The 18,200-nt window shown below is 39.9% G+C and overlaps 2 protein-coding genes across 2 annotated transcripts in view; one reads left to right on the top strand and one right to left on the bottom strand.

Annotated features, from left to right (window-relative positions):
- pde3b (phosphodiesterase 3B) overlaps window positions 1-5,183 on the bottom strand; it is a 43,731-nt gene extending 38,548 nt beyond the window's left edge. The window contains exon 1 of the mRNA XM_047580311.1: window positions 4,146-5,183. Coding sequence (XP_047436267.1) covers window positions 4,146-5,033 — 888 coding nt within the window. The 5' untranslated portion in view covers window positions 5,034-5,183. The remainder of the gene's footprint in view (window positions 1-4,145) is intronic.
- Window positions 5,184-7,832: 2,649 nt separating this feature from the next.
- copb1 (COPI coat complex subunit beta 1) lies at window positions 7,833-16,645 on the top strand. The gene is made up of 22 exons (XM_047581467.1): window positions 7,833-7,992; window positions 9,531-9,683; window positions 9,802-10,031; window positions 10,249-10,418; window positions 10,610-10,724; window positions 10,814-10,906; window positions 10,999-11,136; window positions 11,250-11,369; window positions 11,633-11,740; window positions 11,852-11,998; window positions 12,119-12,264; window positions 13,072-13,168; window positions 13,281-13,441; window positions 13,545-13,665; window positions 13,762-13,989; window positions 14,462-14,641; window positions 15,013-15,157; window positions 15,284-15,403; window positions 15,491-15,636; window positions 15,725-15,814; window positions 15,981-16,136; window positions 16,399-16,645. Exons 2-22 carry the CDS (start codon window positions 9,593-9,595, stop codon window positions 16,456-16,458), a joined length of 2,862 nt encoding a protein of 953 aa, XP_047437423.1. The 5' UTR covers window positions 7,833-7,992; window positions 9,531-9,592; the 3' UTR covers window positions 16,459-16,645.
- The last annotated feature ends 1,555 nt before the right edge of the window (window positions 16,646-18,200 follow it).

The raw sequence follows: 18,200 nt of genomic DNA, 5'->3' as shown, positions 1-18,200 counted from the left end.
AAAAATAGGACAAGGGCAGCGCACTATTTTCAGACACCGTGCTGTTGTTGTTTTTTTGTGTTTTTCACTCCACTATTTCAGCTCAGTACATCTGGTTCCATTTCAATCATTGTAGCACTGGGCACATGTGGATGACCCTTATGTCTACTCTGAAGTTAGCCGCAAACAATATAATTTAAACTTGTGTCACATTAACAAGGTTCTCCAACAATCTTTGAATTACACACGTCTGGGGACCGTCTGGGGACCGCTCATTTATTACGTGTCTCTGTGAACAATCATCACCGTGATGGTTCAGTCATTATTAATAAACGTCAGCCTGATTATCAATGATCAATTAATAGCACGGGCTACATCACCGTTGAGGAAGTAGCAGCTCCAATGTAAGCAAATACGACAAGGATCAACTGTGGCTTTTCATCCAATGTTATTGCTGTGTAGAACGATGCCTTACTTTAGATTATAGTTTCTTCCTTATCCTTTAAGCAAACGCTGGCTCCAGGAAATTGTGCACTTTTTCTGAAGTATGCACAAGATGTGAACATGCAGGAAAATGTTTAAGTTTCAACTGGCATTTCCTCTGCCAGTATTTTATTATTATCTCTTTTTATTGCCAGTGTTATATAATGGTCATTTACAAGAGATAAAAAGGGGAAGCTGTATTTTCATCATTATCTGTTTATCTAAAAGAATGTTAGTCATGGGTTTCACTCCTAGTTAGGTCCTGTCCACTAGCCAAGAGTACTACTGCCGCAATTACCTGCACTAAAATATATAACCACACAAATTAAGGATGTCGGATAAACTCCTCAGTTTGAGATGTTGTCTGATTCCAACAAGTACATCACAGTTATTCAACCACAAGCAGTTTTCATGCCCATGGTGCAGCCTGACAATTATCAAAACACAGAGGATGATCTCAAAAACTGTGGGTTATCATAGTTGTTTTGGAAGTTAAAATTGATCAATATCTTCTCTGGCTTATGCACCATACTTGTTTCTGTTATTCTGACCAAAACCTCCTTATTTAATGTATATAATACTGAAACTCTCCATGACCATTTTTCCATGGTGAACATGTAAAACCACACGTTGCAGCTTTCAGGAAAACAACCCCGCTCTTTGCAACTGAAAAGCATGAACCAGTGATCCTGTCAGACTGACAACAGAAAGGGTGACCGTTTTTTTTTTTTTTTTGTGCACAATGTGTGTGAAGACAGAACGTGGGGAACATCACTAGTGAACCCTGAGTGACTCCTTTCAAAGTGCTTCTCTTTGCTGCTTTTTTGCCAGCCACAGTCACTCATTTAGTCAGGCTTCCTCTTAAAGTACTTGGAGATTTTAGTCACAGGAATTTTTTTTAAAAGGAACACAAAAGGTCTTAAGACACAAGTTGGGTGAATTGCGTGGACAAAATGAGAGTTGTGAGACAGATTATACAGCAATCTTATACGGCGACCTGCTCTAGTCCGGTAGGTAGCAGCAATGGGAAAGGCTCTAGAACAATGATGGCAAATAAAGCGCATGGAGTCAAGCTGTGCTGCTATAAATAATAATTTTATGCTTTGCAAATAGTGTCTCTTACATAGTTATATTACCAATCATGATTGCTTGTGCTCAGTTTACATTTCTCCTTCACTGACTACATTTATGTTTATTACATAAAAGAAAAGAACGTATTTGTGCCATCCATAGCATTTCTTTTTATAAAATTACATCTATGCCAGCTGTCCTCTACAGTAAGGGCTATGTCGTAATATTGTGAGGCTATCTCAGTCTCCCGGTATCCAGTGGATACGTCGCAACATGGCCAAACTGCATCATAAGACAAAAGATTGGTTTACAATAACAAGTCACTTCTACGCTGTAAGCTGCACCGTAGCTTCATATGCACGACACAGAAATGTAACTAAGCGTCATAGCCACACCGACCAAGCCAGTGATTGGTCCAAATTGCATCCCCTTGTTCTCGACTCTCAGCAGCTGGACGAGCTAGAAAACTCTCCCTTGTTCGGTCTTCTACGCACCAACTACTGTGACGTCTTCTTCTCTATTGCAAAGTCTATTGAAAGTAACTTTTAATCCATATTTATGTAATGTAATTCCAACATGAGCTGCTCAGTTCCAGTTGCCACTACGTGAAGTACAGAGTCAACTCGACTGACCAGTCGCCATACTCGCCAACCAGCGCTTCAGTGTAACAATTCCGACACACCAGCACACAAGCATAAATACTTTCACGACGCACACCTCAAATAGACCTGTTGCGAGAGGATAACCAAGTTTAACACCTACACATAATAAACACATGCACTGGCTTCACACATTTGCAACTAACAGGCAAATCACCTGACTGACAACGACAACCACAGATCCATGCAAACAGGTATATTACTGAGTTCACAAATGTTATTTGCCTGTTGTTATATGTTGTTAAATATATGTTCATAAATGTTCAGCTGCAGAGAGAGTGATGATAAACACAGCACCTGCCAGCAATTATCGTTATTAAAAAAAATAATTATTTGTACTTTTTTCTAAAAACAAAACAACAATAATATATAGCACTTTTAGCTAAACAAACCGTGGCAAATAAAGGGGTGGTGATTCTCTGTTTTATAGAAATCTAAACTTTTCTGCAACTACAGCAGCATATTCAAAGTACAATCAAATCTTAAGACGTAAACAACTTAAGAAAGTCTTTAACATCTTTCTGCACCAAATGAAAGGCTGGCCAATGCGAGAGGCCTTCATTACACAATAATATATTACACCCTCCACATAGTATTGTTTTCTTCTCTGTAATTTTCAATATTGCATAGGTGCATTCTGGGAACTGCACAAAGCTTCTGCATCTCATAGGATTAAGGAACAGGCGGACTGGTCAAGTAGTCAAATAAGGGCATGTGATCATATTCACACACACTGGATTGAATGATCCACTCTGTCCTTTTTTTCTGTTTTCATTTTCATGCTCTGTTTAAGGCCTAATGCAATGTGTCTACTAATCTGCTGATAGGACACAACACAATGAAGTGAAAAACAACTGCTGGAAATAGCACAACTGAGACAAACTGGATATGCATTTTTAGTTCTCTTATCATTTCCAACAAAGCCTGAAGGACGCAAAAACAATGTGCGTGAACTGATGGCTTGGCACCCACTAAAGAACAGCATGCTTTGTTTTTAAATACATTGTTGACGATACTGCTGACATTTGCCTGCACATAAATGAAGGCAACAGCTTCCGCCAGCTTCCAGTCCAGCGCATTGCTTGCAACAAGATAGTCTTCATTTTGTTTGAGTATCATCTGATATAGGAGTATTGGTTTCCAGAAGTAATGCTAAGTAGAATGAAGCATCACTTCTCAGCGGCCCTGAAAGCTAGACTGTATGAACACACCGGCTCAGCACAGCTCTGCACTACACAAGAAAGACATTTGAGGGGGAAAAAAATTAAAAAAATGCTCTGTTGTGAACACCGAAGATCCAGGCTCGTATGCGCTCGCCATCATTTTATGTTGTCATACGGGACTTTAGGCCACATCACTTGCTTTGCTGCTGGTTGTGTTGTTATTCTGCCAGCAGGATGTAGACGGCCACTGCATAGATTATCTGCTCTGGAAGCCATTAAATTGATATATTCTAAGCAAAATGTAGAAAAAAAATATAAATGAAAACAATAAAGTGACCGATATCATTTTAATATATGATATTATGAGTATTTGCAGGCTGTAAAATGCACTTTTTAATAATTAGCTGCAACGTTATATTTTATGTAAATTTGCACACACACACACACAAAAAAATAAAAGAAATATAAAGGCCTGGCTTGACAGTTATAAACTATGCAGAAATGTATAAGACTCATTATAATTATTAGATTGCTTAACAATAACCAAACACAATATTATATCACTGATAACTTTTATCAAACGTGTGGCTGATTATTTAGTTTAAAAAAGGGCTAAACGTGATTGATCATACGTGTCTTTTTTCAGTGACATTAGACGTGTGTTTTGCATTCATGCACATGGCTGTGGATGGTCAGTGGGCCTACTTTTGCAACAATAACAACAACAACAACAGCAGCAGCAGCAGCAGGAGCAGCAGGAGGAGACGTGGTCCTGCAGGGGAAGACCTACCTGTTCTCTGGATATACAGGGTAACGAAGGTCTGCGAGGCATTTTACAACTGCCATAATAGCTGGTCGACGTTTCCCCCAGTGAAACACAACTGGACCTTCTCCTAGGTCTGATCACGGGGACCTTTTCCTCGGCGCTGGAAATCCCACTCGGCGCTTCCCTCGACGGGTAGTATCGGTCGAAGCAGAGCCCCAACAGGGAGCCAGAAACCCCCGCAAAGCAGGCGAAGAGCGGTCTGAGCAGTGCGGGCAGACCGCTCAAACTTGTGAAAGAGACAAGCCACACAATGCTGGCGAAGACCAGTATGAGGACGCTGTGTTTGAGTTTCAGCGTCGGGATCAGCGTGAGCAGACCCACACATCCCAACACGAATAACAACCTGCCCACCATTTGCATCTGGTGCTGGTCCTCTCCCCATTGCAAAAACCGCAAAACCAAAAAATCCCCGAGGTAACACGACGCCGGCAGTGACACGAGCCAACATTTACTGCTCTCCTTCTTTTTCCTCCTCAGGTAAAACGTGAGGAAAAAGAAAGCACATCCTATGCTGAACAGGGGGCTGACGGACTGGGAGAAGCCCGACAAAAAAGTCCGCAAATCCCAGAGCGAGTCACTTTGCAAGCTCCTAGAAATGAGAAAGGAGACCGCGAAAATTACAAACGCGCCGACGTAGAGGGCAGAGACCTTTAACAGTTTGGAATTGAGAATGTCTTCGTTGCAAAACCTGCACACGCTTAACAAAAATCCCCTCTGATGGTCCTGTTTAAGGGGGGTGACGCAGCTCTTCACATAGCCGTTCCTGAAGCCCTCTGAGCTGTTTACACTTCCAGCTCCGTCGTGGTGCCTTATTTTGCTGTGCAGAGCCTCTCCTTCCTCCCGTGCAGCCATGGCTCGACTGTGGCTCCTCGTATCCACACGAAAGTCCCCCCTCTTCAACTATTCACGCCGTATTAACGCTGAACTACATGACAGCAGACGCACTCCATGGTCACTCAAACGTGCTCCAGCACTTGGACTAAAGAAAGAAGGTGAGATGTTGTTTTTACAGAAATGGGGCTCTCTGTCGCCGCCTACAGGCCACTACTCCCACCTCAGGGCTTTGTGATGTGGAGCTCTGAACCAAGCCTGAGCTGCACCATTAATTTAATATTATCAATGCACTGTATAAGGTGGCTATGAACATTGTAAAAAGAAAATGTAAATACAACGATTACATTTTAATATTTCAGGACCATCCCTTAGTTGTTGTATTATTCATTTAGAATTATGTTTACTCGATTAAAATATAGTCTTCAAACCGCGGAAAGTTAATAAGGCAACCGTTCAGAGTTTGTCGTGATTTTTTTTTTTACGCATATAGTTTAATTTAGAATAGTTGCGCGCGTATTAGCTCTATAATCCAAGTAATGTATTACCACGTTAGAACGAATTGGCCTTTTGAGCAAAATGTGATCACTCTGTGATCGTTTGGTCGGCCTGCTTTGAGCTTGAACGATTGTCGATTTAGCCGATCAGAATGAAGCAACCAATCTGGTAAAGAATAACATTTGAGACACATCCTTTGCAATTACAAAACTGTAACGTGAAAAACACGTTAAAATTTTATTACAACAGTTTTTATTTTTATTTAAAATCTGCAACATTTGTTTGTCCAAGCAACAATTCTATAAAACACTGCTGGTACCACAGATCAATAGTAAAATGTAAATAAGAAAGAAAAGCATGATTAAAAGTCACAAATTTGCTTATTTTTAGTTATAAATGATAAACCAAAACATGTTATGCTTAAATACAGATATTGATACTGAAAATTTGACATGGCACGGTAGGAAAGACATACTTCTATTTGATATAATTAGTGATTACCACCTATTATTCAATTTCCCTCTGACTTGTGCATGTTGGCTCACTGTTAAAACAGGGCCATCTCTGCGGTAATTAGTTATCTATGTGTCTTTGTTGATTTGATGCGTCAAAATGTCTGCTTTGCAAAAAGTGTGGAAGTAAGGCAGTTTGTCAATATAGAACTTTTCATTAGATGTAAACTTCAAATGCCTCACATTTAAATGTGCAGAGAAACAATTAACATACAAAATAAATGAAAGTCACTGTTTATATTCTGCACTGCACAATATTTAATACAAGTTTCAATTTCTTTTGACTGATTTATTTCTTTAAGGCAGTGCGAGTGATGTGCTTCAGTATGACCTTCATCACCTGAAAGAAGCCATTCCTATAAAATATAAATTCTTTTCCCATATTAAATGGCAATTTATTGTGAGAAGAAGTTTCCTAAGAAGGAAGCAACATTAGTCTGTCTAAGTGAATTTAAGTTGTTCACAATTGAAAGTGTTGGTTTACATATGACGTCATGTGCCATGGAACTCTACAGTCTTTAAAAAACTACTACACAGTCCCAGGACCAAACTGTTTTGCAAGTGTACATTGTCTTTCATGTGCACACAGCAAGTGTTTGTTCTTGCATGAACAATACTTGTTAACTGGGTCAATTAACTGTTTTTAGGATCTTTTGATGGACTGTGTGCGTGAGCATGTGTGTTGCACTTTCATTTTGAATAAAATGACCGGAAAAGATAATATTTTATTGATATTGATCCTGCCATTTGCCATGAATTATTGTTTTATTATGATGTGATTGAAGAATGAAGATAGGGACTGGATGAAAGGATTTCAGATATTCACTTTAAGACTGCAGTTCATTCAATTTGCTGAGCATCCACTCTGCCACTTATGCTAAAAGCTTCCACTGGAGGGTGCTGCACACTAATAAAATCTACTCCACTATTGCGTTAAAGCCATTAAGAAATTAAGCTTTGGTTCAGTACTTTATTTTTTACATAACATTGTAAATGATTTGTTTTTGTTTGTGATACAGAGGCCAGTCAGAAGATAGAGACAAACACAAAAGCTCCACGAACCAGTCAAGATTGGAGTGAAAGTTTGCCACTATAATCTCTCCAGGCATATTTGATAATACCATTCCTTTTTGTATAGGCATACTGTTCAGAAAATCAGCAGCAATCCCCTATCTGTCCAATTTTGTTTGGCGTTCGATTGTGAAAGACATGGCAAACAGGCTGCTTGTAGTTGCATAGATCTTCTTTCCTTTTCAGTTAATTTTGTGAAGAACAAGGGCAGGGGATTAAGAAATTAAAAATTCGCAATTGTAATTTGACAGATTCACTAACAGCAAGTTTGTATGTCTAAAAAAAACTGTTAAAAAATGTTAAAATGACATAAATAAACACCTCTACCCGTTACTAGAGATTGCTAGCAAACAAATGTTTTACTAAATAATATTTATATTTTACTATTATTTTATTTTATCTTTCTTGCTACTAGTGGATTTAAAGAGTGTTTCTTTTATGTGCAATTGAGCTAACGTTACTGTGACTAAGTAATTTCCCTTGTGGATCATTAAAGTCTAAGCCTAAATTAATTTTGTGAAGAAAAGGAAATAATGAGTCAAAATTCCCAGGGGAATCCGTACAAGCATGTCGGATGTATTTGTGGTGTTTGAATTTTACAGATTGACTACAAACAGCGACAAGTGTCTAAAAACACTGCTGAAGTGTCATAAATAACAACTACGGCCCGTGTCGTGTCTGTTAGCAAATAGCCATTCACGATCGTAATTTTCGCTCTCGCGTTTGGACCTTCGGCCGTGCCGTAGCAGTGATGTGGCTCACACAGTGATCTCTTCCACGTCACTAGGAAGTAGTGGGAATCCGAGGGAGACACAGCTCGTCAAAGAGAGCTTTTCACATGTAAATACTGAAAACTGGATATCGAAGGCCACCTCGGAGGATAATAGTCGTGCAGTTCGGTAAGTTACGTAGCTTAGTTTTAACCTGTATGAGCGATATTTCCTTTTGTGACCAGTGGTAATTGATGAGACACTAAGCTAACGTTACTGTCCTCCATTTCATTTCTAGCTTGGGCAAAAGCTAAACTGGTGTTGGCTAACGCCAGCTAGTCCGCAATTGACCGAACATTTTAACGTTATTTAACTCTATGTATAGATGGCTGACCAATAGGTGTTCGCGTTTTACTGGGATTTGCTGCACAACTGTTCGGTGCTAATGCAGATAAACGCCATTTAACGCGACGGCAGCGGCTTCAGTGTTGAAGGAAGAAAGGTGTGTGCTGCGTGTCAGTCACTTCACTAGCTTTAACTAAATAGCGTAACTTCAGCTGTTTCTACTTTCACATTAACGACCGATTCATGCGTATTGTGCCGATTAGTTTAACGGCGAACAAAAGAAAACATAAAAACCGTCGTGCTTTAACTTAATCCAACTGTTATACGCGGCTGCTCGTAATGTTATTGGACGTGTATATTTCAAACGCACCTGATTTCGTTTCACTCTGATGTGTCTTTAATGTCTAGATTTCCGGTTTACACTGGCATAAAGGCCACCTATACCATGCTGCTGTTCTGGACACTTTCTATTATTACAGTAAAATAAATGTTGCCCCATTGCCAGATGACTTAATCCAGACAGATGATAAGTATTGGACGTGTTGTCTGGGTGTTGATTAAATTCGACCATGCAATGCAAGTTATGTGTTTTGTAAAGGAGTAAAAATTGGTGAAAAGTCAGAAGTCAATCGAAATTTAGTGGATGCTTGTATTCATTGGCATTAAAATGTGCAGGAGGCCTCTTGCTCTGACAGCTCAGTTGAAAGGAAATGATTGCCAGTGGTCACAGCTGTTTTTAAAGTAATCATCAGATGCCTACAATGAAACTTTTTTTTTCATTCCTGTTGCTGGCCACTAAGATGTCCTGATGTGCGTCAAAGTTTCTAGTCCGTCTTTGTCACAAAAATATGAATAAAATAAAATTGCATATGTTTTATGGCATCATAGATTTATTTTCCTCTCTTCATCCACTACAGGAATTCTATCTATATACCTAAGATCCTTAAGCGGGGAGTTGTCATATTTAAACTGTAGACTCTTTTGCCTGTATTTGCTTTGTGTTAAAATAAAACATACAGCAAATAGAGGCAATAAGGTTGATACCTGGATGCCAGCAGGCCTAGGTTTCTACACAGCTCATAAAAACAGTTTTGTTAAAGTCTCCCAGTCTTCTGTATCTGCTGCCAGGAAAAAGATATGTAGCCTTAAAGTGATTTAGACTTAACACAATGTTATATATGTGAATGTTGTAGGCCATCCAGGTCATGGTAGAGCCAAGAAAACCTGAAGGCTCTTTCATGTGATGCTGCATTGTGTTCAGTCAGTGCATGTACTGGAGCCCTGCATAATTATATCTCACATTTGCTGCACTTGTATTTGTTCACCTGTGTAATTGTTTTTTCCATCAGTTACTCGATCTGCTATACCTCTTTTTCTCATAGGTCTTATCCGGTGAGAATTATTCATTGGGCTTCTTCTAAGTGGACACAAGCCCAGCAGCAAAATGACGGCTGCAGAGAACGTTTGTTACACTCTCATCAATGTTCCATCTGACTCAGAGCCCCCGTCTGAAGTCAGCCTGAAAGCAGACCTAGGTAACCCTTCTCATTGTGAACATGCAAAACTAACTAAATTTCTGTTTAGAAAATTTTGAGGTGAAAATGAATTAAGATATAATTAACTGATTTCTATAAAATAATCAACTTTCAACAGAAAAGGGGGAAATCAAGGCAAAGACTGAAGCCTTGAAAAAGGTCATCATCATGATCCTGAATGGTGAGAAGTTGCCTGGTCTGCTGATGACCATAATTCGCTTTGTGCTGCCACTTCAAGACCACACCATCAAGAAGCTATTGCTGGTTTTCTGGGAAATTGTTCCTAAAACAACTCCAGATGGCAAGCTGCTTCAGGAGATGATCTTGGTCTGTGATGCCTACAGAAAGGTAAACTGTCTGACATTTAAACATACAGTATGTGTCATAATACACTATGTGTTACAACAGAGAAAGAGACGTTTATAACAGTAATAGTGTGAAACAAAAATGAGAAGATGCAGTCGATTTTAATATACTTTAGGTTGGTCAAATGGGCTTGTAGGAAGCATACATAGGAAGGGATAATTTCAGTTGTTAATGTTTTTTGTTTTGTTTTTTATTTCAGGACTTGCAGCATCCCAATGAGTTCATCCGTGGCTCCACTCTGCGTTTCTTGTGCAAGCTGAAGGAGTCTGAACTGCTTGAGCCTCTCATGCCAGCTATCCGAGCCTGCCTGGAGCACCGTCACAGTTATGTCCGCCGCAATGCTGTCCTGGCCATTTACACCATCTATAGGTAAAAGCTCTTAAGCATTTCTTGTTCATACATTCCACATAACACTTTTGTTTTAATAATAATAATAATACATTTTATTTATAAGTGCCTTTAAGAACCTCAAGGTCATTTTACAATGAGCTAAAATGCAGATGAAATACAAAATGCAACAAAAAAATAAAAATGAAAACAAGCAACTTTTTTTGTTGTAGGAACTTTGAACATCTCATCCCAGATGCCCCAGAGTTGATCCATGATTTTCTTGTCAATGAGAAAGATGCCAGCTGTAAGAGAAACGCCTTCATGATGCTGATTCATGCAGATCAGGTCTGTATCTTACCGTCAGCATTACTCTCACTGAATCTACCTTAAAGGCCTGACTTATATCATGTCCTTCACATATTCTCATATTTCAGGATCGAGCTCTGGATTACCTCAGCACATGTATTGACCAGGTTCACACATTTGGCGACATCCTCCAGCTGGTCATCGTGGAGCTGATTTATAAGGTGAGCCAAGGCTTTTATTAGCCCCATTTAATCTTTGTTGCACAACAGCATGCAATCGGAGGGAATTTAACATCTGAGTTTTTGTTTGTTAGGTTTGTCATGCCAACCCTTCTGAGCGCGCCCGTTTCATCCGTTGCATCTACAACTTGCTGCAGTCCTCCAGCCCAGCTGTTAAGTACGAAGCTGCTGGCACTCTTGTAACCCTCTCCAGCGCTCCCACAGCCATTAAGGTACATCATCAAGGTGTTGTCAGTGATCGTGTGTTTGTCATATGTGGAGTTTATACAGTGTTGATGCAGGGATGTCTAGTACACCCCATAATTCTGTGCTTGTTGGTTTTCAGGCTGCTGCCCAATGTTACATTGATTTAATCATCAAGGAGAGCGACAACAATGTGAAGCTGATTGTTCTCGATCGTCTGATTGAACTGAAGGAGCATCCCACACATGAGCGTGTACTCCAGGTACGTAGAACATGACAGTGGTTAGTTTTAGTTGCAGTTCACAGATACATTTTGGCCTCTCTCTCTGAAGGTTTTTGAGCAAATAAAAAATGTTAATCACTGTATTTATGATGCAAGTATTTTATTATTTTATTTTTTTATTAAAATAAAATAATAAAAAATATAGGAATGGATGGTTTAGTTTATAGAGTCAAAAATAGCAGAAGAAGTCAGAAAAATATCGGAAGTTGGGAAACTTTACACATCACTGCATTTTCATGCAGGACCTCGTGATGGACATCCTGCGTGTTCTCAGCACTCCCGACCTGGAAGTCAGAAAGAAGACCTTGCAGCTGGCACTGGACCTTGTCTCATCTCGCAATGTGGAGGAGGTCTGTTGCATGTGCAGTATAGCCATGTTCTTATTGATTTACTGCAGTCGCATGGACGGAAGGAGGAACTAGAATGCGATGCGAATTTAATGTCATCTATCTGTTTTTCAGTTGGTGATTGTTTTGAAGAAAGAGGTGATCAAGACAAACAACGTATCGGAACATGAAGACACGGATAAGTACAGGCAGCTTTTGGTGCGCACTCTTCACTCATGCAGCGTGCGCTTTCCTGACATGGCAGCCAATGTCATACCTGTGGTGAGTCTGCGCACATCAAAAATACAAAGAAAAGTCTTGAATTTGTTCTTAAATTCTTATATAGTTTCTAACAGACAGCCAAAGGTTAAGACTTTTTCTGTGTGTTGCTGTGATTTACAGCTGATGGAATTCCTGAGTGACACTAATGAGGCAGCTGCTGCTGATGTGCTGGAGTTTGTGCGTGAGGCCATTCAGAGGTTTGACAACTTGAGACCCCTGATCATCGAGAAGATGCTGGAAGTCTTCCACGCCATAAAAACTGTCAAGTAAGTCTTTGTTGGCATATTTAGGGGCAGACTGTGCAGTCAATCTTTTTGTTTTCTCTCCTAGTGGTTACAAAATCAGGTCAATGTTAATCAGCAATAAATTAAATCATAATACAAGCGCTTGCCAGTTCAGGTACACAAGTATAAAAAGTGCAGCACTGCAGCATTTGCATTAAAATAAATGTGAGAGCCATGTATTTATCTGTGTTTTTATTTTAGAGGCTGTGTTTGTAGAACTATTGAATTGTGTTGTACAGACACATTGCGATTATTTTGACGACCCCTTTTTATCGAGTGGACAAGGCTAAATAACAGAAACACTTAAATGTTTAATTCAGCCCAGTTAAACAGCACTACAAACTACATCCTCCAAAATGATCACACAATTGAATCACTACATTTCCTGCACTGTTTCAACACGACAACATGAAATGAAGGGATTTATATTAGAATGTTGGCTGTTATATTAGAATGTGTTCATTTTTTCCCTATGAGTTGTATCTTCAGTGCTCGCTAATTAGAAGTCAGCTTTGCAAACCAAGTGAGGCTGGGCTGCCTGTTTTAGCATACTGCATTGTCTGATGGATACTTGTTTTTCTGAAAATGATACAGCGTAAGTGACTCCTGGGACACATTGGGACATTTCAGTCGTTTACAGTTCACTAACTGTGTCTCCTCTCACAAGGAACAGCTGGTCACTGTACAAAGTTTTTCTGTAGTCTTATTTCTTAACTGCTTCATAAATTGCGTCATGGGAACAGGTCTATGTAGTGTTTCCTATGTTTGTGACCTTGTTTTTTGTTTCAGGATTTACAGAGGAGCACTTTGGATCTTGGGGGAGTACTGCAGCACCAAGGACGACATCCAGAATGTGATGACAGAAGTACGCAGGTCCTTGGGAGAGGTATGGTTCTTTATCTTTGTCAGGATTAAATGTAACACAATTTTACTGGTCTGTTCCAACTTCTCTAAAATTGTCACAAATATCTGGACTGTTTTTTTATTTTTTTGAACAGATCCCCATTGTAGAGAATGAGATAAAGAAAGAGACTGGTGAGGTGAAGGCAGAGGATGAAGTCAGTGCAGCTCCAGCTCAGAAGCTGGTGACGGAGATGGGCACCTATGTGACACAGAGTGCGCTCAGCTCCTCCAGACCCTCAAAGAAAGAGGAGGACAGGTAAGCTTTACACACTGTTCAAGAATGTCATTATTAGTCCATAATGTGGTCTTGACTGTACGGAGTTTTCTGCCCACCTCACTCATTCATTTTGTTACACCAGACCTCCACTCAGAGGCTTCCTCATGGATGGAGACTTCTATGTGGCAGCTTCTCTGGCCACTACACTAACAAAGGTGGCCTTGCGCTATGTTGCTATTGTTCAAGACAAAAAGAAGCAAAATGTAAGTTGTCCATGTTTTGTTATACTAAAATGCCCTTTTCATCATTTGCCTTTGTGCTGGTTTGCCTGATCCTTGCTCCTCGCTGTCCCACTTTAGTCGTTCGTTGCAGAGGCCATGCTGTTCATGGTCACTGTGCTGCACCTGGGTAAGTCCTCTCTGCCCAAGAAGCCAATTACAGACGATGATGTGGACCGCATCTCGCTCTGCCTGAAGGTCCTGTCAGAGTGTTCACCTCTTATGAATGACATATTCAACAAGGAGTGTCGCAAATCCCTGTCACATATGCTGACCGTCAGACTGGAGGAAGAGAAGTTGTCACAGAAGGTAATGACAGTGTCAGAGGTCAACACTCACTACTGAACCTCCTGATGTAGCTGAACCTTTATCACACGTAGAGAAGTGACCGTTTTTGATGGCCCTTTTTTTTAAGGGTCAAACCCAGGACAGGATATTTATAATAATTTTATAATAATACTCATGTGTTAAAATACAGGCCAGTATTCTTTCTGTATGTTGTGTGTGTGTGGGAAACACCACCTGAGATCAATTACTTATTACATTATGTGAATCATTTTTATTATACAAATTTTGTCTTTGTGCACACCCAATATACTGTACACAATGCACCTATTTTTTTCAGTTTCTCAATGTTGTTATAATTGTTTTTCATTAATATTTTTCTTTAATCAGTTTCCTTTTATATCTTGGTATTTGGCTTATTTGTCCACAATTTTTTTTTTTGGGGGGTTAACTATTCCCCTCTAATAATCAAGTGTGTTTGCTATTCTTACCACAGAAAGAGTCGGAGAAACGTAACGTCACAGTGCAGGCAGACGATCCAATCTCCTTCATGCAGCTCACAGCTAAAAATGAGATGACTTCTAAAGAAGACCAGTTCCAGCTCAGCCTGCTGGCTGCCATGGGCAACACCCAGAGGAAGGAGGCTGCTGATCCTCTGGCATCAAAACTCAACAAGGTACGCGACAGACCTTGCAGAAATCTTACGATACAAGAAAATTGGGAATTAAATTGGGAAGAAATAATTGTCGGCGACAGATTGTCGGCTTTCAGATGGGATTTTATTGTGCTAAAAGCACGCTCATTAATCACTGCAGTGATCACGTATAAATAATTTAAGACCTTGTTTTGGCATTTGCCTTAGAGGATAATGTTTTTGCTTGTGCAGTGAGAAAGATAACAGTCGCTCCTGTTTGTGTGTTACAAATGGTTCAGAGTCTAATTTACTTTTGTTATCACTCTACAATGCGATTGAAAACCCTGATTTTCTCTGAGGTAAAATGTGTATTTTGTGGTATTAGATTTAATAATTGATTATGTCCAATCCAGGTGACCCAGTTGACTGGCTTCTCAGACCCAGTGTACGCCGAGGCCTACGTTCATGTCAACCAGTATGACATTGTGTTGGATGTGCTGGTGGTCAACCAGACCAGTGATACTCTTCAGAACTGCACCCTTGAACTGGCCACTCTAGGTTAGTCTAGTTGATTTTCTACCTCACTGGACAAATGTGAAGATTTTCTCTTCTTGTAATGATAATTCAAGCCAGTCGTACGTATGTTTGCATTTTGAACCAAACTGAACCTTTTCATTTCTACAGGGGATCTAAAATTGGTCGAGAAGCCTTCACCTCTAACTCTGGCTCCACATGATTTTGCTAACATCAAGGCCAACGTAAAGGTGGCTTCTACCGAGAATGGCATTATATTCGGGAACATTGGTAAGAGAATCCCTCTGTGCCAGTTTCACATTGTAATTCAGCTGGTGGTTGTTTTATTTGTGGGAATCTCTGACTCCTCCTCTTTAGTCTACGATGTGTCGGGAGCTGCCAGCGACAGAAACTGCGTTGTCCTCAGTGACATCCACATTGACATTATGGACTACATCCAGCCAGCCTCTTGCACCGATGCAGAGTTCAGACAGATGTGGGCAGAGTTTGAGTGGGAAAACAAGGTAAACTGCTAGAACCAATTCCTAGAAGCTACAAAGCTTAAAATGACATTTTTGAAATGATCAAAAACTTGTTCCTCCTCTACTGCAGGTGACCGTAAACACCAACATCACTGATCTGAACGAGTACCTCCAACATATCCTCAAGTCCACTAACATGAAGTGTCTGACTCCTGAAAAGGTTGGTGTGAGACTCATCAGTTGTTTTCTTGTTGAATTGCATATTAGTAATTTAGAGTATAGGCAAAAGTCTTCACCACACCCTTGTTTATTAGATGAATCTGTCAATAGTGTTGTAATCATTGCGGTTGTGTTCTCAACTGTCCTCTTTCTTTCTCATAAACCAGGCGCTGTCTGGCTTCTGCGGCTTCATGGCTGCCAACCTTTATGCTCGTTCTATCTTTGGAGAAGACGCCCTGGCTAATGTCAGCATCGAAAAACCCATCCACCTGGGGCCCGAGGCACCTGTCAACGGACACATACGCATTAGAGCCAAAAGTCAGGTGGGTCACAGCTGCCGCATCATGAACCCTTATGAAACTGAGAAGTAAAGGCGAAGCTGAATTTATTTGCCTTCAGTTCAGGCGATGCGGACAATTTGTCATTTTGCAGGATAGCAACCTGATACCTTATTGAAAGAATTGGACTTACGGGACAAGAAAAGTGAACGGCTGGAATAACCCATTAGATCCTGATGTTGCACTAAAGCTTCATGTTGTTAACAATGGATCTTGGATGTTAACGTGTTATTCCTTTTTTCCACAGGGGATGGCCCTGAGCCTGGGAGACAAGATCAACCTCTCCCAAAAGAAGGCAAATGTCTGAAACAGCTCCTGTCCTGTTATGTCTCTCATCTTACCACCTTTCCATCATTGCAATTTAAGAACTCTATATGGTCAGTTGCTTCTCTGCTCTTTTTTTTTTTTTTTTTTACGACCTATTTCTGAAAACTACATCTCGCAGTGATCTTTCCCTGTTTAATTTTCAATAAACATATATATTAAAATAATGACAACTGAGTGTGAATGCTGTTTTCATTGAGTAATAACCACTCATTAAATACCTGTCTGAAGTTTGAGTACCTTGTCCTGGAAAGTTGCACTTTATAAACTTGGCATGTGCCACAATAGATTTTTAGTAAACGATTTCAAAGTTCCTCTTACTCTTAAAGGTTGCTGTGTCTCAAAGCGAAAGGAGTCCTTCCTGCAGGTCCTGCTGTGTCCAGCTTGGCAGCTCTCAGCTCTAATAAGAATTCCTCAGATGTCTCTTGTGATACCTCGCCCAGTGTGAAACTGATTGGAATTTGTTCTGTCAGCACCTCTAAACTGACAGTGTTACGAGGAAAACACTAAAATACATAAATGTCCCAGACAAGGACGTGATATGTTTTCATGTACGGAAAAAAATGCACTTTGTTATGATTTCAAATTTAATTTCTTATATATATAATTTGTTTTTTTAATCACGACTGTGATAATGAGATGGAGATGGATTAGTGTTGGCACAGTCCTGCATACTCTACTTGCCCTCCTGTTTATAATTAATGAGTAAAGGGACATTTCTGAGAATGGGCCAGATTAAAGGGTCACAACCCTGGTCATACATTTACAATATCTGTGAAATCTGTCTCTCTGGGGGGTTGGAAAAAGGCCAAAAGGTGGCTTTGAGGTCAGCCCTTGAGCTGTGAAAATAAACAGTTGGATAACTGGCAGCACTGTGGCGGTCCGACTACTGCGTGCAGCCTCTTCGGAGGCGGATATTACTCACAATTATGACAATCATGGGTAAACCCCATAATGTGCGTTCGGAGCGTTAGAGTTTTTGTAATGATATTTCTATTTTGACAAGCTTGTATTTCATATTTGTATGGGGATTTGTTCTGTGGTTATGGTGACTAAATAATATTTTGTTTTAAGGCTGGTATTTAAGTGACATCCTTCACTTCAGTACATTTCTTTGTGTACCTGCAGGTTTACTGTGATGTTTTTGTATTATTTTTTTAACTGTTAACCACCTTGTCCTCAGTACTTAAAAAACATAAATATGGCTTTTTTTAACATTACCAGTGTAAATATAAATAATAACCATATGACCAACAGAAATCATTTTATTTCTACTAAAGTGGAGTTTCACGCTTACCCTCTCTTGACACTAGGTGGCGCCACAAGTACCAAAGCAGACACTGTGACGTGCCGAGCTTTCTTAAAGGCAGTAGCAGGACTTGTCACATCTTGTTGTATAATTGACACGATGAAAATGCAAGTCACGCTTTTACACACTCAAGCAAGTCTTAAGTCTTAATCTTAATCGGTCTTCAGACTATTGGCCATGTTTGTCTGTGACAGTGACAGAAAGTCACAGTGTTTGTGTTCACCTGGGTGATGCCTTGTGACAACACAGACTTCCAAATAAAATGTCATACTTCGATATAAAATGTGCACTTTAAAATAAAAGGCAGAACACTTTATGATGTAGGTTCCTTCCTTTTAAATCTGAGTTGAGGTTGTAGTTATGTTCATAATATTGCAATAAGTACCCTAATGACTATATAGTATCCTAGCATTTCT

This window comes from Mugil cephalus, chromosome 3 (genome assembly GCF_022458985.1).
Source record: "Mugil cephalus isolate CIBA_MC_2020 chromosome 3, CIBA_Mcephalus_1.1, whole genome shotgun sequence".
NCBI classification, from domain to species: domain Eukaryota; kingdom Metazoa; phylum Chordata; class Actinopteri; order Mugiliformes; family Mugilidae; genus Mugil; species Mugil cephalus.
Note: the sequence above shows the minus strand (reverse complement) of the source record. Positions and strands in the feature narration are given on the sequence as shown.

What these genes read in the sequence shown, in the direction of transcription:
- copb1 (XM_047581467.1), top strand. Translation starts at nt 9,593, where the DNA reads ATGACGGCTGCAGAGAACGTTTGTTACACTCTCATCAATGTTCCATCT. An exon ending in CACATGAGCGTGTACTCCAG is followed by an intron (nt 11,370 to 11,632) that starts GTACGTAGAACA and finishes ATTTTCATGCAG; the next exon opens with GACCTCGTGATGGACATCCT. An exon ending in AGTTTGAGTGGGAAAACAAG is followed by an intron (nt 15,637 to 15,724) that starts GTAAACTGCTAG and finishes CCTCTACTGCAG; the next exon opens with GTGACCGTAAACACCAACAT.